General features: G+C 47.8%; 1 protein-coding gene across 1 annotated transcript; it reads right to left on the bottom strand.

Moving 5' to 3' along the window:
- Positions 1–6508: 6508 nt before the first annotated feature.
- On the bottom strand, positions 6509–20564 carry QPRT (quinolinate phosphoribosyltransferase). Its single transcript, XM_059490593.1, has 3 exons — positions 19908–20564; positions 14768–14899; positions 6509–6709 (listed from the first exon to the last, which is right to left on the bottom strand). The coding sequence occupies exons 1-3, from the start codon at positions 20562–20564 to the stop codon at positions 6509–6511; spliced, it is 990 nt and encodes a 329-aa protein (XP_059346576.1).
- Positions 20565–20863: the final 299 nt, after the last annotated feature.

Below are 20863 nucleotides of genomic sequence, written 5' to 3'. Positions count from 1 at the left end.
TGGATTTTCAGGGTTCCCGGTTGGATTTTTGGGGTTCCAGGTTTTGTAGGTCCTGGGTTGGATTTTTGGGGTTCCCAAATTTCAGGGTTTCAGGTTGGATTTTTGGGGTTCCGGGTTGGATTTTGGGAGTTCCAGGTTGGGTTTCGGGGGTTCTGGGCTGCGATTTTGGGGTCCCGGGATGGGGTTTTGGGGTTCCAGGTTGGATTTTCAGGGTCCCGGGTTGGATTTTAGGGTTCCCAGGTTTTGTAGGTCCTGGGTTGGATTTTTGGGGTTCCCAAATTTCAGAGTTCCAGGTTGGATTTTGGGGTTCCAGGGATGGATTTTGGGGTTCCAGGGATGGATTTTGGGGTTCCGGGTGTTTCTGGGTCTCAGGTTGGATTTTATTGGTTCCAGGATGGATTTTGGGGTTCCTGGGATGGATTTTGGGGGTTCCAGGTTTCTGTAGGTCCCGGGATGGATTTTGGGGTATTTTAGGATAAATTTTGGGGGTTCTGGGTTGGATTTTGGGGTTTCCAGGTTGGATTTTGGGGTTCCCAAATTTCAGGGTTTCAGGTTCGATTTTGGGGGTTCCAGGATCAATTTTGGGGGTTCCAGGTTGGATTTTGGGAGTTCCAAGTTGGACTTTGGGGTTCTGGGTTGGATTTTGGGGGTTCGAGGATGAATTTTGGGAGTTCCAGGTTGGATTTCGGGGGTTCTGGGCTGCAATTTTGGGGTCCCGGGTTGGGTTTTGGGGTCCCACGTTTTGTAGGTCCTGGGTTGGGTTTTTGGGGTTCCCAAATTTCAGGGTTTCAGGTTGGATTTTGGGGGTTCCAGGTTGGATTTTGGGGGTTCCAAGTTGGACTTTGGGGTTCTGGGTTGGATTTTGGGGGTTCGAGGATGAATTTTGGGGGTTCCAGGTTGGATTTCGGGGGTTCTGGGCTGCGATTTTGGGGTCCCGGGTTGGGGTTTTGGGGTCCCAGGTTTTGTAGGTCCTGGGTTGGATTTTTGGGGTTCCCAAATTTCAGGGTTTCAGGTTCGATTTTGGGGGTTCCAGGATCAATTTTGGGGGTTCCAGGTTGGATTTTGGGGGTTCCAAGTTGGACCTTGGGGTTCTGGGGTGGATTTTGGGGTCCCGGGTTGGATTTTGGGGGTTCCAGGTTGGGTTTCGGGGGTTCTGGGCTGCGATTTTGGGGTCCCGGGATGGGGTTTTGGGGTTCCAGGTTGGATTTTCAGGGTCCCGGGTTGGATTTTAGGGTTCCCACGTTTTGTAGGTCCTGGGTTGGATTTTTGGGGTTCCCAAATTTCAGAGTTCCAGGTTGGATTTTGGGGGTTCCAGGTTGGATTTTGGGGGGTTCCAGGTTGGATTTTGGGGTTCCAGGGATGGATTTTGGGGTTCCGGGTGTTTCTGGGTCTCAGGTTGGATTTTATTGGTTCCAGGATGGATTTTGGGGTTCCTGGGATGGATTTTGGGGGTTCCAGGTTTCTGTAGGTCCCGGGATGGATTTTGGGGTATTTTAGGATAAATTTTGGGGGTTCTGGGTCGGATTTTGGGGTTTCCAGGTTGGATTTTGGGGTTCCCAAATTTCAGGGTTTCAGGTTCGATTTTGGGGGTTCCAGGATCAATTTTGGGGGTTCCAGGTTGGATTTTGGGAGTTCCAAGTTGGACTTTGGGGTTCTGGGTTGGATTTTGGGGGTTCGAGGATGAATTTTGGGAGTTCCAGGTTGGATTTCGGGGGTTTTGGGCTGCGATTTTGGGGTCCCGGGTTGGATTTTAGGGTTCCCACGTTTTGTAGGTCCTGGGTTGGATTTTTGGGGTTCCCAAATTTCAGAGTTCCAGGTTGGATTTTGGGGGGGTTCCAGGATGGATTTTGGGGGGTTCCAGGATGGATTTTGGGGATCCTGGGGTGGATTTTTGGGGTCCCTTGGGGTGAATTTCGGGGTTCCAGGTGTCTCCGCATCTCAGGTTGGATTTTATTGGTTCCAGGTTGGAATTTGGGGGTTCCTGGGATGGATTTTTGGGGTTCCCGGGTTCGATTTTGGGGTTCCCAAATTTCAGGGTTTCAGGTTCGATTTTGAGGTTTCCAGGATCGAGTTTTGGGGTTCCAGATTAGATTTTCTGGGTCCCGGGTTGGATTTTAGGGTTCCCACGTTTTGTAGGTCCTGGGTTGGATTTTTGGGGTTCCCAAATTTCAGAGTTCCAGGTTGGATTTTGGGGGGTTCCAGGATGGATTTTGGGGGTTCCAGGGGTGGATTTTGGGGGTTCCAGGTTGGATTTTGGGGGGTTCCAGGATGGATTTTGGGGGTTCCAGGGGTGGATTTTTGGGGTTCCTGTGATGGATTTCAGGGTTCCAGGTGTCTCCGCAGCTCAGGTTGGATTTTATTGGTTACAGGTTGGAATTTGGGGTTCCTGGGATGGATTTTTGGGGTTTCCAGGGATGGATTTTGGGGTCTTTTAGGATAAATTTTGGGGGTTCTGGGTTGGATTTTGGGATTTCCTGGGATGGATTTTTGGGGTTCCTGGGTTGGATTTTTGGGGGTTCCTGGGATGGATTTTGGGGTTCCCAGCTGGGATTTTGGGGTTCCCAAATTTCAAGAGTTTCAGGTTTGATTGTGAGGGTTTCAGGATCGAGTTTTGGGGGTTCCTGGGATGGATTTTGGGGGTTCCTGGGATGGATTTTGGGGGTTCCCGGGTTCGATTTTGGGGTTCCCAAATTTCAGGGTTTCAGGTTCGACTTTGAGGTTTCCAGGATCGAGTTTTGGGGTTCCAGGTTGGATTTTCAGGGTCCCGGGTTGGATTTTTGGGGTTCCCACGTTTTGTAGGTCCTGGGTTGGATTTTTGGGGTTCCCAAATTTCAGAGTTCCAGGTTGGATTTTGGGGGGTTCCAGGATGGATTTTGGTGTTTCCAGGGATGGATTTGGGGGTTCCAGGGATGGATTTTGGGGGTTCCAGGTTGGATTTTGGGGGTTCCAGGTTGGATTTTGGGGGGTTCCAGGTTGGATTTTGGGGGTTCCAGGGATGGATTTTGGGGTTCCGGGTGTTTCTGGATCTCAGGTTGGATTTTATTGGTTCCAGGATGGATTTTGGGGTTCCTGGGATGGATTTGGGGTTCCAGGTTTCTGTAGGTCCTGGGATGGATTTTGGGGTATTTTAGGATAAATTTTGGGGGTTCTGGGTCGGATTTTGGGGTTTCCAGGTTGGATTTTGGGGTTCCCAAATTTCAGGGTTTCAGGTTCGATTTTGGGGGTTCCAGGATCAATTTTGGGGGTTCCAGGATGGATTTTGGGGGTTCCAAGTTGGACCTTGGGGTTCCGGGTTGGATTTTGGGGTCCCGGGTTGGATTTTGGGGGTTCCAGGTTGGGTTTCGGGGGTTCTGGGCTGCGATTTTGGGGTCCCGGGATGGGGTTTTGGGGTTCCAGGTTGGATTTTCAGGGTTCCGGGTTGGATTTTAGGGGTCCCAAGTTTTGTAGGTCCTGGGTTGGATTTTTGGGGTTCCCAAATTTTAGAGTTCAAGGTTGGATTTTGGGGGTTCCAGGGATGGATTTTGGGGGGTTCCAGGTTGGATTTTGGGGGTTCCAGGATGGATTTTGGGGTTCCGGGTGTTTCTGGGTCTCAGGTTGGATTTTGGGGGTTCCAGGATGGATTTTGGGGGTTCCAGGGATGGATTTTGGGGGTTCCAGGGATGGATTTTGGGGGTTCCAGGTTGGATTTTGGGGTTCCGGGTGTTTCTGGGTCTCAGGTTGGATTTTGGGGGTTCCAGGATGGATTTTGGGGTTCCTGGGATGGGTTCGGGGTTCCAGGTTTCTGTAGGTCCTGGGATGGATTTTGGGGTATTTTAGGATAAATTTTGGGGGTTCTGGGTCGGATTTTGGGGTTTCCAGGTTGGATTTTGGGGTTCCCAAATTTCAGGGTTTCAGGTTGGATTTTGGGGGTTCCAGGTTGGATTTTGGGGTTTTGGGGATGGATTTTGGGGATCCTGGGGTGGATTTTTGGGGTTCCTGGGATGGATTTCGGGGTATTTTAGGATAAATTTTGGGGGTTCTGGGTTGGATTTTGGGGTTTCCTGGGATGGATTTTTGGGGTTCCTGGGATGGATTTTTGGGTTTTCCTGGGATGGATTTTGGGGGTTCCTGGGATGGATTTTGGGGGTTTCCGGGATGGATTTTGGGGTTCCTGGGATGGATTTTTTGGGGGTTCCTGGGATGGATTTTGGGGATTTCTGGAATGGATTTTTGGGGTTTCTAGCTTGGATTTTGGGGTTTCCTGGGATGGATTTTTAGGGGGTTCCTGGGATGGATTTTGGGGTATTTTAGGATAAATTCTGGGGGTTCTGGGTTGGATTTTGGGGTTTCCAGGGTGGATTTTGGGGGTTCCCGGGGTGCATTTTTGGGGGTTCCCAGGGTGCATTTTTGGGGTTCCCACGTTGGGTTTTCAGGGTTCCTGGGATGGATTTTTGGGGTTCCTGGGATGCATTTTTGGGGTTTCTGGGATGGATTTTGGGGTTTCCTGTGATGGATTTTTGGGGTTCCTGGGATGGATTTTTGGGGGTTCCTGGGATGCATTTTGGGGTATTTTAGGATAAATTTTGGGGTTTCTGGGATGGATTTTGGGGTTTTCTGGGATGGATTTTTGGGGTTCCCAGGCTCGATTTTGGGTTTCCCAAATTTCAAGAGTTTCAGGTTCGATATTGAGGGGTTCAGGATGGATTTTTGGGGTTTCTGGGATGGATTTTGGGATTTCCAGGATGGATTTTTGGGGATTCCTGGGATGGATTTTTGGCGTTTCCCGGGATGGATTTTGGGGGTTCCTGGGATGGATTTTTGGGGGTTCCTGGGATGGATTTTTGGGGTTTCCAGGTTGGATTTTGGGGGTTCCTGGGATGGATTTTTGGGGGTTCCTGGGATGGATTTTGGGGGTTCCTGGGTTGGATTTTGGGGTTTCCTGGGATGGATTTTGGGATTTCCAGGGTGGATTTTTGGGGTTTCCGGGATGGATTTTTTGGGGTTTCCTGGGATGGATTTTGGGGTTCCAGGTTGGATTTTTGGGGGTTCCTGGGATGGATTTTTGGGGTTTCCAGGTTGGATTTTGGGGTTTCCTGGGATGGATTTTGGGGGTTCCTGGAATGGATTTTTGGGGTTTCCAGGTTGGATTTTGGGGTTTCCTGGGTTGGATTTTGGGGTTTCCTGGGATGGATTTTGGGATTTACAGGGTGGATTTTGGGGGTTCCAGGGTGGATTTTGGGGGGTTTCCTGGGATGGATTTTGGGGGTTCCCGGGGTGCATTTTTGGGGGTTCCCAGGGTGCATTTTTGGGGGTTCCCACGTTGGGTTTTCAGGGTTCCTGGGATGGATTTTTGGGGTTCCTGGGATGGATTTTTAGGGGTTTCCTGGGATGGATTTTGGGGGTTCCTGGGATGGATTTTTAGGGGTTTCCTGGGATGGATTTTTGGGGTTCCTGGGATGGATTTTGGGGTATTTTAGGATAAATTTTGGGGGTTCTGGGTTGGATTTTGGGGTTTCCTGGGATGGATTTTTGGGGGTTCCTGGGATGGATTTTGGGGGTTCCTGGGATGGATTTTTGGGGGTTTCCAGGTTGGATTTTGGGGTTTCCTAGGTTGGATTTTGGGATTTCCAGGGTGGATTTTTGGGGTTTCCGGGATGGATTTTTTGGGGGTTCCTGGGATGGATTTTGGGGGTTCCTGGGATGGATTTTTTGGGGGTTCCTGGGATGGATTTTGGGGGTTCCTGGGATGGATTTTTGGGGGTTCCTGGGACGGATTTTGGGGTTTCTGGGATGGATTTTTTGGGGGTTCCTGGGATGGATTTTGGGAGTTCCTGGGATTGATTTTTGGGGTTCCTGGGATGGATTTTGGGATTTCCAGGGTGGATTTTTGGGGTTTCCGGGATGGATTTTTTGAGGTTTCCTGGGATGGATTTTTGGGGTTCCAGGTTGGATTTTGGGGGTTCCTGGGATGGATTTTTGGGGTTTCCAGGTTGGATTTTGGGGTTTCCTGGGATGGATTTTGGGGTTTCCTGGGATGGATTTTTGGGATTTCCAGGGTGGATTTTTGGGGGTTTCCGGGATGGATTTTGGGGTATTTTAGGATAAATTCTGGGGGTTCTGGGTTGGATTTTGGGGGTTCCAGGGTGGATTTTGGGGGTTCCAGGGTGGATTTTTGGGGGTTCCTGGGATGGATTTTTGGGGTTCCCGGGGTGCATTTTTGGGGGTTCCCAGGGTGCATTTTTGGGGTTCCCACGTTGGGTTTTCAGGGTTCCTGGGATGGATTTTTGGGGTTCCTGGGATGGATTTTTGGGGGTTTCTGGGATGGATTTTGGGGTATTTTAGGATAAATTTTGGGGGTTCTGGGTTGGGTTTTGGGGTTTCCTGGGATGGATTTTTGGGGGTTCCAGGGTGGATTTTTGGGGGTTCCTGGGATGGATTTTTGGGGTTTCCTGGGATGGATTTTTGTGGTTCCCGGGGTGCATTTTTGGGGTTTCCCGGGGTGCATTTTTGGGGTTCCCGCGCTGCGTTCTCAGGGTTCCTGGGCCCCGTCCCGCAGCACCTTGAGGGCGAAGTCGAGCGCGGCGGCGCCGTGGGTGAGGCAGCCCAGGGACACGACGTCCACGTGCGGCCCCAGGAAGCGGCCGAGGCTCTCGAGGGCGATGCCCCCGCTGGCCTCCACCAGCACCCGCGGGTGCGCGGCCTTGACGCGCCCGGACGCCGCCTGCAGCGCCTGCAACGGGACACGGCAACGGGACACGAAACGGGGACACAGGAACGGGGACACGGAATGGGGACACGGCAACGGGACACGGAACGGGGACACGGAAACGGGGACACGGAACGGGGACACGGCAACGGGGACATGGCAACGGGGACACGGGAATGGAGACACGGGAATGGTGACACGGCGTGGGGACACGGGAACGGGACACGGGAACGGGGACACGGAACGGGGACACGGAACGGGGACACGGCAACGGGGACACGGGAACGGGACACGGGAACGGGACACGGAAACGGGGACACGGGAATGGGGACACGCAAATGGGGACACGGAAATGGGGACATGGGAACGGGGACACGGGAACGGGACACGGGAACGGGGACACGGGAACGGGGACACGGAAACGGGGACACAGGAACGGGACATGGAAACAGGGACACGGCACAGGGACACGGAACGGGGACACGGCAACAGGGACACGGAAATGGGGACACGGGAATGGGGACACGGGAACGGGGACACGGGAACGGGGACACGCCATGGGGACACGGAAATGGTGACACGGCGTGGGGACACGGGAACGGGACACAGGAACGGGGACATGGAAATGGTGACACAGCGTGGGGACACGGGAACGGGACACGGAAACGGGGACACGCCATGGGGACACGGAAATGGGGACACGGGAACGGGACACGGAAACGGGGACACGCCATGGGGACACGGGAACGGGACATGGAAATGGGGACACGGGAACGGGGACACGGAAACGGGGACACGGGAACGGGGACACGGAAACGGGGACATGCAAATGGGGACACGGGAACGGGACACGGAACGGGGACACGGAACGGGGACACGCAAATGGGGACACGGAAATGGTGACACGGCGTGGGGACACGGGAACGGGACACGGGAATGGGAACACGGCGTGGGGACACGGAACGGGGACACGGCAACGGGGACACGGGAACGGGGACACGGAACGGGGACACACCATGGGGACACGCGGGGACACGGAATGGGGACACACAAACGGGGACAGACGGGGACACACGAACGGGGACACACACACGGGGACACACACACCATGGGGACACGCGGGGACACGCGGGGACACACAAACGGGGACACACAGGGACAAATAGGGACACACAAACGGGGACACACAAACGGGGACACACAAATGGGGACACGCAGGGACACGCAGGGACACACAAACGGGGACACACGGGGACAGACGGGGACACACAAACAGGGACGCACAAACGGGGACACACAAACGGGGACACAGAAATGGGGACACACACACCATGGGGACACACAAACGGGGACACAGGAACGGGGACACACAAACGGGGACAGACGGGGACACGCGGGCACAGGGACAGGGACGGTGACACCGTCACGAAGCCCCAACTCGCGGCTCTGCAGCCCCAAACGCTCCCGGCTCCGCTCCCCATTTTTGGGTTTATCCCGATTTTCTTTTGGTTGTTTATTTCCCCTTTTTTTTGTTGCGGTTTTTTTTTTTTTTCCCCATTTTTGGGGGGCTCATCCCCGTTTGCAAATGTCCGCGCCCCAATTTTGGGGTTTTTCTTCCTATTTTTTTAGGGTTTATCTCCAGTTTTTGGGGTTTTCTCACGTTTTTGGGGGATTTATCCCCATTTTAAAAGATCCTCGCCCCCGTTTTTGGGGTTTTTCTTCCTATTTTTTGGGGGTTTATCTCCATTTTTTGGGGTTTCCCCTCATTTTTGGGGTTTTTCTTCCTATTTTTTGGGGTTTCCCCACGTTTTTGGGGGGTTCATCCCCATTTTAAAAGGTCCACGCCCCCGTTTTTGGGGTTTTTCTTCCTATTTTTTTGGGGTTTTTCTTCCTATTTTTTGGGTTTCCCCACATTTTTGGGGTTTTTCTTCCTATTTTTTGGGGTTTATCTCCAGTTTTTGGGGTTTCCCCACGTTTTTGGGGGGTTCATCCCCATTTTAAAAGATCCGCGCCCCCATTTTTGGGGTTTTTCTTCCTATTTTTGGGGGTTTATCTCCATTTTCTGGGGTTTCCCCACATTTTTGGGGTTTTTCTTCCTATTTTTTTGGGGGTTTCTTCCTATTTTTTGGGGTTTCCCCACGTTTTTGGGGGGTTCATCCCCACTTTAAAAGATCCTCGCCCCCATTTTTGGGGTTTTTCTCACGACTTTTTGGGGTTTATCTCCATTTTTTGGGGTTTCCCCACGTTTTTGGGGTTTTTCTTCCTATTTTTTGGGGTTTATCTCCATTTTCTGGGGTTTCCCCACATTTTTGGGGTTTTTCTTCCTATTTTTTGGGGTTTATCTCCATTTTTTGGGGGGTTCATCCCCATTTTAAGAGATCTTCACCCCCATTTTTGGGGTTTTTCTTCCTATTTTTTTGGGGTTTATCTCCAGTTTTTGGGGTTTCCCCACGTTTTTGGGGGGTTCATCCCCATTTTAAGAGATCCGCACCCCCGTTTTTGGGGTTTTTCTTCCTATTTTTTTGGGGTGTTTCTTCCTATTTTTTGGAGTTTCCCCACGATTTTGGGGGTTTATCCCCACTTTAAAAGATCCTCGCCCCCGTTTTTGGGGTTTTTCTTCCTATTTTTTGGGGTTTCCCCACTTTTTTTGGGGGGTTCATCCCCATTTTAAGAGATCTGCACCCCCATTTTTGGGGTTTTTCTTCCTATTTTTTTGGGGGTTTTTCTTCCTATTTTTTGGGATTTTCCCACATTTTTGGGGTTTTTCTTCCTATTTTTTTGGGGGTTTATCTCCATTTTTTGGGGTTTCCCAACGTTTTTGTGGGGTTCATCCCCATTTTAAAAGATCCTCGCCCCCGTTTTTGGGGTTTTTCTTCCTATTTTTTTGGGGTTTTTCTTCCTATTTTTTGGAGTTTCCCCACGATTTTGGGGGGTTCATCCCCACTTTAAAAGGTCCTCGCCCCCATTTTTGGGGTTTTTCTCACGATTTTTTGGGGTTTATCTCCATTTTTGGGGTTTCCCCACATTTTTGGGGTTTTTCTTCCTATTTTTTGGGATTTATCTCCATTTTTTGGGGTTTCCCCACATTTTTGGGGTTTTTCTTCCTATTTTTTGGGGTTTATCTCCATTTTTTGTGGGGTTCATCCCCATTTTAAAAGATCTGCACCCCCATTTTTGGGGTTTTTCTTCCTATTTTTTTGGGGTTTTTCTTCCTATTTTTTGGGATTTTCCCACATTTTTGGGGTTTTTCTTCCTATTTTTGGGGGTTTATCTCCATTTTTTGGGGTTTCCCCACGTTTTTGGGGGGTTCATCCCCATTTTAAAAGATCCTCGCCCCCGTTTTTGGGGTTTTTCTTCCTATTTTTTTGGGGTTTATCTCCATTTTTTGGGGTTTCCCAACGTTTTTGGGGGGTTCATCCCCATTTTAAAATATCCGTGCCCCATTTTTGGGGTTTTTCTTCCTATTTTTTTGGGGTTTTTCTTCCTATTTTTTGGAGTTTCCCCACGATTTTGGGGGTTTATCCCCACTTTAAAAGGTCCTTGCCCCCGTTTTTGGGGTTTTTCTTCCTATTTTTTGGGGTTTTCCCACATTTTTGGGGTTTTTCTTCCTATTTTTTGGGGTTTATCTCCATTTTTTGGGGGGTTCATCCCCATTTTAAGAGATCTTCACCCCCATTTTTGGGGTTTTTCTTCCTATTTTTTTTGGGTTTTTCTTCCTATTTTTTGGGATTTTCCCACATTTTTGGGGTTTTTCTTCCTATTTTTTGGGGGTTTATCTCCATTTTTTGGGGTTTCCCCTCATTTTTGGGGTTTTTCTCCCTATTTTTTTGAGGCTTGTCTTCATTTTTTGTGGTTTCCCCACGTTTTTGGGGGGTTTATCTCAATTTTTGGGTGTTTTTTTTTTTTTTTCTCCCATTTTTAGGGTTCATTCCTTTCTGTTCGTTCGTTTGTTTTTCCCATTTTTGGGGTTTCATCCCAATTTTTGGGCTTTATCCCAAATTTTAGCGGCACGTTCTCATTTTTTGTTTTTCTTTTTCCCTTTTTTTTTTTGTTTTTATTCCCATTTTTTTAAATTTTTTCCCACTTTTTGGTTTGGGCTTTTCCATTTTTCTGGGTTTTTTCCCCATTTTTGTGGGTTTTTTTCCCCATTTTTTGTGGGTTTTTTCCCCATTTTTTTGGGAACAATCCCATTTTTGTGGGTTTTTTTCCCCATTTTTTGCAGGTTTTTCCCCATTTTTTTGGGAACAATCCCATTTTTTTTCCTTCATCCCTATTTTCTGTCTTTATCCCCATTTTGTGGGCTTTTATCCCAATTTTTTGGCATTTATTCCAATTTTATTCAAATTTTCGCCGTTTTGCCCCAAATTTTCACCTTTTTCCCCCAAATTTTCACCTTTTTCCCCCAAATTTTTGTCGTTTTTCCCTAAATTTTCACCTTTTTCCCCAAATTTTCGCCGTTTTTCCCCAAACTTTCGCCTTTTTTCCCCAAAATTCCACCTTTTTGCCCCCCAAAATTTCGATTTTCGGTGTTCCCGAATTTCGGGGCTCAAATCTCCGCCACCCCCACCCCAATTTTGGGCCAATTTTTTTGAGTTTTTCTCCCCCAAATTTTCACCTTTTTCCCCCAAATTTTCACCTTTTTCCCCCAAATTTTTGTCGTTTTTCCCTAAATTTTCACCTTTTTCCCCAAATTTTCGCCGTTTTTCCCCCAAATTTTCGCCTTTTTTCCCCCAAATTTTCGCCGTTTTTCCCCCAAATTTTCGCCTTTTTTCCCCCAAATTTTCACCGTTTTTCCCCCAAATTTTCGCCTTTTTCCCCCAAATTTTCGCCGTTTTTCCCCAAATTTTCGCCGTTTTCCCCCAAATTTTCGCCGTTTTTCCCCCCAAAGTTTGGATTTTGGGGGTTCCCCAATTTCGGGGCTCAAATCTCCGCCACCCCCACCCCAATTCTGGGCCAATTTTTCACCTTTTTCCCCCAAATTTTCATCACTTTCCCCCAAATTTTCGCCGTTTTTCCCCAAATTTTCACCTTTTTCCCCCAAATTTTTGCCATTTTTCCCCAAATTTTCGCCGTTTTTCCCCCCAAAGTTTGGATTTTCAGGGTTCCCCAATTTCGGGGCTCAAATCTCCGCCACCCCCACCCCAATTCTGGGCCAATTTTTCACCTTTTTCCCCCAAATTTTCATCATTTTTCCCCAAATTTTCGCTGTTTTCCCCCAAATTTTCGCCGTTTTTCCCCAAACTTTCACCTTTTTGCCCCCAAAATTTCGATTTTCGGTGTTCCCGAATTTCGGGGCTCAAATCTCCGCCACCCCCACCCCAATTTTGGGCCAATTTTTTTGAGTTTTTCTCCCCCAAATTTTCGCCTTTTTCCCCCAAATTTTTGCCGTTTTTCCCCAAATTTTTGCCGTTTTTCCCCAAATTTTCGCCGTTTTTCCCCCCAAAGTTTGGATTTTCAGGGTTCCCCAATTTCGGGGCTCAAATCTCCGCCACCCCCACCCCAATTCTGGGACCAAATTTTCACCTTTTTCCCCCAAATTTTCATCATTTTTCCCCAAATTTTCGCCGGTTTCCCCCAAATTTTCGCCGTTTTTCCCCAAATTTTCGCCTTTTTCCCCCAAAATTCCACCTTTTTGCCCCCAAAATTTCGATTTTCGGGGTTCCCGAATTTCGGGGCTCAAATCTCCGCCACCCCCACCCCAATTTTGGGCCAATTTTTTTGAGTTTTTCTCCCCCAAATTTTCGCCTTTTTCCCCCAAATTTTTGCCGTTTTTCCCCAAATTTTTGCCGTTTTTCCCCAAATTTTCGCCGTTTTTCCCCCCAAAGTTTGGATTTTCAGGGTTCCCCAATTTCGGGGCTCAAATCTCCGCCACCCCCACCCCAATTCTGGGACCAAATTTTCACCTTTTTCCCCCAAATTTTCATCATTTTTCCCCAAATTTTCGCCGGTTTCCCCCAAATTTTCGCCGTTTTTCCCCAAATTTTCGCCTTTTTCCCCCAAAATTCCACCTTTTTGCCCCCAAAATTTCGATTTTCGGGGTTCCCGAATTTCGGGGCTCAAATCTCCGCCATCACCACCCCAATTTTGGGCCGATTTTTTTGAGTTTTCTCCCCCAAATTTTCACCATTTTTCCCCAAATTTTCGCCGTTTTCCCCCAAATTTTCGCCGTTTTCCCCCAAATTTTTGCTATTTTTCCCCAAATTTTCGCCGTTTTCCCCCCAAAGTTTGGATTTTGGGGGTTCCCCAATTTCGGGGCTCAAATCTCCGCCACCCCCACCCCAATTCTGGGCCAATTTTTCACCTTTTTCCCCCAAATTTTCATCACTTTCCCCCAAATTTTCGCCGTTTTTCCCCAAATTTTCACCTTTTTCCCCCAAATTTTTGCCATTTTTCCCCAAATTTTCGCCGTTTTTCCCCCCAAAGTTTGGATTTTCAGGGTTCCCCAATTTCGGGGCTCAAATCTCCGCCACCCCCACCCCAATTCTGGGCCAATTTTTCACCTTTTTCCCCCAAATTTTCATCATTTTTCCCCAAATTTTCGCTGTTTTCCCCCAAATTTTCGCCGTTTTTCCCCAAACTTTCACCTTTTTGCCCCCAAAATTTCGATTTTCGGTGTTCCCGAATTTCGGGGCTCAAATCTCCGCCACCCCCACCCCAATTTTGGGCCAATTTTTTTGAGTTTTTCTCCCCCAAATTTTCACCTTTTTCCCCCAAATTTTCACCTTTTTCCCCCAAATTTTCGCCGTTTTTCCCCAAATTTTCGCCGTTTTTCCCCCCAAAGTTTGGATTTTCAGGGTTCCCAAATTTCGGGGCTCAAATCTCCGCCACCCCCACCCCAATTCTGGGCCCAAATTTTCGCCTTTTTCCCCAAATTTTCTCCTTTTTCCCCCAAATTTTCGCCTTTTTCCCCCAAATTTTCACCGTTTTTCCCCCAAATTTTCGCCTTTTTCCCCCAAATTTTCGCCGTTTTTCCCCCAAATTTTCGCCTTTTTTCCCCAAATTTTCGCCGTTTTCCCCCCAAAGTTTGGATTTTTAGGGTTCCCGAATTTCGGGGCTCAAATCTCCACCACCCCCACCCCAATTCTGGGCCAATTTTTCACCTTTTTCCCCCAAATTTTCATCACTTTTCCCCAAATTTTCGCCGTTTTCCCCCAAATTTTCGCCGTTTTTCCCCAAACTTTCGCCTTTTTCCCCCAAAATTCCACCTTTTTGCCCCCCAAAATTTCGATTTTCGGTGTTCCCGAATTTCGGGGCTCAAATCTCCGCCACCCCCACCCCAATTCTGGGCCAATTTTTTTGAGTTTTTCTCCCCCAAATTTTCGCCTTTTTCCCCCAAATTTTCGCCTTTTTCCCCCAAATTTTCGCCGTTTTTCCCCAAATTTTCACCTTTTTCCCCAAATTTTCGCCGTTTTTCCCCCCAAAGTTTGGATTTTCGGGGTTCCCGAATTTCGGGGCTCAAATCTCCGCCACCCCCACCCCAATTCTGGGCCCAAATTTTCGCCGTTTTTCCCCAAATTTTCGCCTTTTTCCCCCAAATTTTCACCTTTTTCCCCCAAATTTTCGCCGTTTTCCCCCAAATTTTCGCCGTTTTTCCCCCCAAAGTTTGGATTTTCGGGGTTCCCCAATTTCGGGGCTCAAATCTCCGCCACCCCCACCCCAATTCTGGGCCCAAATTTTCGCCTTTTTCCCCCAAATTTTCATCACTTTCCCCCAAATTTTCGCCGTTTTTCCCCAAATTTTCGCCTTTTTCCCCCAAATTTTTGCCATTTTCCCCCAAATTTTCGCCGTTTTTCCCCCCAAAGATTGGATTTTCAGGGTTCCCAAATTTCGGGGCTCAAATCTCCGCCACCCCCACCCCAATTTTGGGCCAATTTTTTTGAGTTTTTCTCCCCCAAATTTTCACCTTTTTCCCCCAAATTTTCGCCTTTTTCCCCCAAATTTTCACCTTTATGCCCCAAATTTTCGCCGTTTTTCCCCAAATTTTTGCCTTTTTCCCCCAAATTTTCGCCGTTTTTCCCCAAATTTTCGCCGTTTTTCCCCCCAAAGTTTGGATTTTGGGGGTTCCCCAATTTCGGGGCTCACCTCCGGGCTCAGGTTGTCGAGCAGGACGACGTCGGCCCCGGCCTCGGCCGCCTCCAGCGCCTGCTCGGCGCTCGCGCACTCCACGCCCAATTTCTGCGTGAAGCCCCCGGCCCGGCGCGCCCCCAGAATCAGCTGCGGGACACCAAAAAACCACAAAAATTTGGAAATTAATCCCCAAAAATTGGGTTTTTCTACTCAAAATTAATCCCCAAAAATTTGGAAATTAATCCCCAAAAATTGGGTTTTTTTATTCAAAATTAATCCCCAAAAATTTGGAAATTAATCCCCAAAAATTGGGTTTTTCTATTCAAAATTAATACCCAAAAAATTGGGGATTTCTGTTCAAAATTAATCCTCAAAAAATTGGGGATTTCTACTCAAAATTTATCCCCAAAAATTTGGAAATGAATCCTCAAAAAATTGGGGATTTCCCACTCAAAAATCGGGAATTCCTACTCAAAATTACTCCCCAAAAATTGGGGTTTTCTGTTCAAAATTAATCCCCAAAAATTTGGAAATTAATCCCCAAAAATTGGGGTTTTCTATTCAAAATTAATCCTCAAAAAATTGGGGATTTCTACTCAAAATTTATACCCAAAAATTTGGAAATAAACCACCCAAAAAATGGGGTTTTCTATTCAAAATTAATACCCAAAAATTTGGAAATTATTCCCCAAAAATTGGGTTTTTCTACTCAAAATTTATCCCCAAAAATTTGGAAATAAATCCCCAAAAATTTGGGTTTTTTATTCAAAATTAATCCCAAAAATTTGGAAATAAATCCGCAAAAAATTGGGGATTTCTACTCAAAATTTATCCCCAAAAATTTGGAAATTAATCCCAAAAAATTGGGGTTTTCTACTCAAAATTAATCCCCAAAAATTGGGAATTTCTACTCAAATTAATCCCAAAAATTGGGAATTTCTACTCAAAATTAATCCTCAAAAAATTGGGGATTTCTACTCAAAATTTATCCCCAAAAATTTGGAAATTAATCCCCAAATATTGGGTTTTTCTATTCAAAATTAATCCCCAAAAATTTGGAAATTAATCCACAAAAAAATTGGGGTTTCTATTCAAAATTAATCCCCAACAATTGGGTTTTTCTACTCAAAATTTATCCCCAAAAATTTTTAAATTAATCCCCAAAAATTGGGATTTTTTTTCCCCAAATGAATCCCCAAAAATTCCAAAATTAATGCCCAAACATTGGGAATTTCCCACCCAAAAATCGGGAATTCCTACTCAAAATTACTCCCCAAAAATTGGGATTTTCCCCTTAAATTCATCCCCAAAAAACTGGGAATTTCTATTCAAAATGTGTCCCCAAAATTGGGGTTTTCTATTCAAAATTTATTCCCAAAAATTTGGAAATTAATCTCCAAAAATTGGGTTTTCTATTCAAAATTAATCCCCAAAAATTGGGATTTCTACTCAAAATTTATCCCCGAAAATTTGGAAATTAATCCCCAAAAATTGGGGTTTTGTATTAAAAATTAATCCTCCAAAATTGGGATTTTCTACTCAAAATTTATCCCCAAAAATTTTTAAATTAACCCCCAAAAATTGGGATTTTTTTTCCCCAAATGAATCCCCAAAAATTCCGAAATTAATCTCGAAAAATTGGGAATTTCCCACCCAAAAATCGGGAATTCCTACTCAAAATTACTCCCCAAAAATTGGGATTTTCCCCTCAAATTCATCCCCAAAAATCGGGGATTTCTACTCAAAATTTATCCTAAAATTGGGATTTTCTACTCAAAATTTATCCTAAAATTTGGAATTTGATCCCCAAAAATTGGGTTTTTTTATTCAAAATTAATCCCCAAAAAATTGGAAATTAACCCCCAAAAATTGGGATTTCTACTCAAAATTTATCCCCAAAAATTTGGAAATTAAACCCCAAAATCTGGGATTTCTACTCAAAATGTATCCTCAAAAATTTTTAAATTAATCCCCCAAAAATTGGGGTTTTCTATTCAAAATTAATCCCCAAAATATTTGGAAATTAATCCCCAAAAATTGAATTTTTCTATTCAAAATTAATACCCAAAAATTTGGAAATTAATCCCCAAAAATTGGGGTTTTCTATTCAAAATTAATCCCCCAAAAATTGAGAATTTCTACTCAAAATTAATCCCCCAAAATTGGGAATTTCTGCTCAAAATTAATCCCCAAAATTGGGAATTTCTACTCAAAATTAATCCCCAAAATTGGGAATTTCCACCTAAAATTGATCCCCAAAAAATGGGAATTTTTACTCAAATTAATCCCCAAAAATTGGGAATTTCTGCTCAAATTAATTCCCAAAAATTGGGAATTTTTACTCAAATTAATTCCCAAAAATTGGGAATTTCTACTCAAATTAATCCCCAAAAATTGGGAATTTCTGCTCAAAATTAATCCCCAAAAATTGGGAATTTTTACTCAAATTAATTCCCAAAAATTGGGAATTTCTACTCAAAATTAATCCCCAAATTGGGAATTTCTGCCCCAAATTAATCCGCAAAAATTGGGAATTTCTGCTTAAAATTAATCCCCAAAAATTGAGAATTTCTGCTCAAAATTTGGGAATTTCTGCTCAAAATTAATCCCCAAAATTGGGAATTTCTGCCCCAAATTAACCCCCAAAATTGGGAATTTCTGCTCAAAATTTGGGAATTTCTGCCCCAAATTCATCCCCAAAATTGGGAATTTCTACTCAAAATTCAACCCCAAAATTTGGGAATTTCTGCTCAAAACTAATCCCCAAAAATTGGGAATTTTTACTCAAATTAATTCCCAAAAATTGGGAATTTCTACTCAAAATTAATCCCCAAATTGGGAATTTCTGCCCCAAATTAATCCGAAAAATTGGGAATTTCTGCTCAAAATTAATCCCCAAAAATTGGGAATTTCTGCTCAAAATTCATCCCCAAAAATTGGGAATTTCTGCTTAAAATTAATCCCCAAAAATTGAGAATTTCTGCTCAAAATTTGGGAATTTCTGCTCAAAATTAATCCCCAAAATTGGGAATTTCTCCTCAAAATTAATCCCCAAAATTGGGAATTTCCCCCTAAAATTCACCCCCAAAAAATGGGAATTTCTACTCAAATTAATCCCCAAAAATTGGGAATTTCTGCTCAAAATTAATCCCCAAATTGGGAATTTCTGCTCAAAATTTGGGAATTTCTGCCCCAAATTAATCCCAAAAATTGGGAATTTCTGCTCAAAAATTGGGAATTTCTGCTCAAAATTCATCCCCAAAATTGAGAATTTCTGCTCAAAATTAATCCCCAAAAATTGGGAATTTCTGCTCAAAATTTGGGAATTTCTGCTCAAAATTAAGCCCAAAATTGGGAATTTCTGCTCAAAATTTGGGAATTTCTGCCCCAAATTAATCCCAAAAGTTGGGAATTTCTGCTCAAAATTTGGGAATTTCTATTCAAAATTAATCCCAAAAAATTGGGAATTTCTGCTCAAAATTAAGCCCAAAATTGGGAATTTCTGCTCAAAATTTGGGAATTTCTGCCCCAAATTAATCCCCAAAATTGGGAATTTCTGCTCAAAATTTGGGAATTTCTATTCAAAATTAATCCCAAAAAATTGGGAATTTCTGCTCAAAATTAAGCCCAAAATTGGGAATTTCTACTCAAAATTCATCCCCAAAATTGGGAATTTCTGCTCAAAATTTGGGAATTTCTGCTCAAAATTAATCCCCCAAAAATGGGAATTCCTCCCCCATTTCCCCCCAAATTTTCCCCCATTTTCCCCCCAAACTTTGGGGGTCCCCCCGACCCAAATCGCCCCAAATGTGGGGTCCTCACCCGTTTAACCCCTTGCTGCCCGCCGCTCTCTCTGTGCTTGTGCCCCCCAAACTCCGCCCCAAATTCCAGACTCCCCCTCCCCATTTTCCACCCCATTGCTCCCCCTTTTTCCCACCCGATTTTTTCCGCAATTTCGGGGTTCCCCCACCCCAAAACCCCCCAAAATTCCCCCAAAACCCCCCAAACTTTGGGCTCCTTACCCGTTTAACCCCTTCGTGCCCGCCGCCGCCCATCTCGGCCACGGCCCTGTGCTTGTCCTTGACGAGGCCAAACGCGCCCGGCCCCTCACAAATTTCCTCCCACTTTCCCCCAAATTTCGGGGTCTCCCACAATCAAAACCCCCCAAATCCCCCCAAAACCTCCCAAAATCCCTCAAAACCCCCCAAACTTTGGGCTCCTTACCCGTTTAACCCCTCCGTGCCCGCCGCCCATCTCGGCCACGGCCCTGTGCTTGTCCTTGACGAGGCCGAACGCCCTCAACCCCTCACAAATTCTCCCTCACTTTCCCCCAAATTTCGGGGTCTCCCACAACCAAAACCGCCCCAAAAACCCCCAAAATCCCCTCAAACTTTGGGCTCCTTACCCGTTTAACCCCTCCGTGCCCGCCGCCGCCCATCTCGGCCACGGCCCTGTGCTTGTCCTTGAGCAGCCCGAACGCGCCCGGCCCCTCACAAATTTCCCCCCAAATTTCGGGGTCTCCCACAACCAAAACCGCCCCAAAACCCCCCTAAACCCCCCAAAACCGCCCCAAAACCCCCCAAACTTTGGGCTCCTTACCCGTTTAACCCCTTCCTGCCCGCCGCCGCCCATCTCGGCCACGGCCCTGTGCTTGTCCTTGACGAGGCCGAAGGCCCTCAACCCCTCACAAATTCTCCCTCACTTTCCCCCAAATTTCGGGGTCTCCCACAACCAAAACCGCCCCAAAACCCCCCCAAATCCCCCCAAACTTTGTGCTCCTTACCCGTTTAACCCCTTCGTGCCCGCCGCCGCCCATCTCGGCCACGGCGCTGTGCTTTCCTTGAGCAGCCCGAACGCGCCCGGCCCCGTCACAAATTTCCCCCCAAATTTCGGGGTTTCCCACAACCAAAACCGCCCCAAAACCCCCCTAAACCCCCCAAAACCCCCCAAAACCCCCCAAACTTTGTGCTCCTTACCCGTTTAACCCCTCCGTGCCCGCCGCCCATCTCGGCCACGACCCTGTGGTTGTCCTTGACGAGGCCGAACGCACCCGGCCCCTCACGAATTTTCCCCCAAATTCCGGGGTCTCCCACAACCAAAACCCCCCAAAACCGCCCCAAAACCCCCCAAACTTTGTGCTCCTTACCCGTTTAACCCCTTCCTGCCCGCCGCCGCCCATCTCGGCCACGACCCTGTGGTTGTCCTTGACGAGCCCGTAGCCGCCCAGGCCGTGCCGGTGCCCGTGCGCGCCGCCGACGCCCAGCGCGTACTTCTCGGCCGCCCTGAAGCCGGGCGTGCATTTGCGGGTCCCCGCCACGGCCCCGGCCCAGCCGCGGCTCCGGGCGAGGCCCCGGGCGCGGGCGGCCGCGGAGGCCACGCCGCTGCAGCGGCCCAGCACGTTGAGGGCCGTGCGCTCGGCCAGCAGCACCCCCAGAGCCGGGCCCCGCACCTCGGCCACCACCGCCCGGCCCGGGCCCAGCCGGGAGCCTTCGGGAACCTTCCAGAGCACGGAGCAGCCCGACACGCCGAAAACCGCCTCGGCGAAGGGGCAGCCGGCCAGCACGCCGAAAAACGGCGGCGATTCGGGGATGTCGAACGCGGGGGTCTCGGGGTTTTTCACGAGGATGTGGGCGCGGATCTGGGGGTTCCCCAGCGGCGCCACGGTGGGGTCGGGCCAGGGCGCGTCCTCGTCCAGCCACGAGCGAGCCAGGGCCCGCAGGCGGTGCGGGGCTGGGGCGGGGGGCCAGGGGGTCCCCGGGGGGCTCGGGGGGCTCGGGGGGCTCGGGGGGTTCGGGGGTGCAGGGCCGGACATGGTGCGGGGAGACCTGGAAAGAGAGAGAGAGAAAGGGGAGCTGGGGGCGCCGGGAGGGGATTGGGGGCGATGGGGAGGGGGCTTGGAGGGGATTTTGGGGTCCTTGGGGGGATTTGGGGCGATGGGGAGGGGGCTTGGAGGGGATTTTGGGGTCCTTGGGGGCATTTGGGGCGATGGGGAGGGGGCTTGGAGGGGATTTTGGGGTCCTTGGGGGGATTTGGGGCGATGGGGAGGGGGCTTGGAGGGGATTTGGGGGTCCCTGAGGGGATTTTGGATAATGGGGAGGGGGCTTGGAGGGG

Source organism: Ammospiza nelsoni, chromosome 29, assembly GCF_027579445.1.
Source record: "Ammospiza nelsoni isolate bAmmNel1 chromosome 29, bAmmNel1.pri, whole genome shotgun sequence".
NCBI lineage: Eukaryota > Metazoa > Chordata > Aves > Passeriformes > Passerellidae > Ammospiza > Ammospiza nelsoni.
This window is presented reverse-complemented; position numbering and strand designations above follow the sequence as displayed.

What these genes read in the sequence shown, in the direction of transcription:
- QPRT (XM_059490593.1), bottom strand. Translation starts at nt 20,564, where the DNA reads ATGTCCGGCCCTGCACCCCCGAACCCCCCGAGCCCCCCGAGCCCCCCG. An exon ending in GCGGCGGCGGGCAGGAAGGG is followed by an intron (nt 14,900 to 19,907) that starts GTTAAACGGGTA and finishes GGTGTCCCGCAG; the next exon opens with CTGATTCTGGGGGCGCGCCG. An exon ending in TCGACAACCTGAGCCCGGAG is followed by an intron (nt 6,710 to 14,767) that starts GTGAGCCCCGAA and finishes GTCCCGTTGCAG; the next exon opens with GCGCTGCAGGCGGCGTCCGG.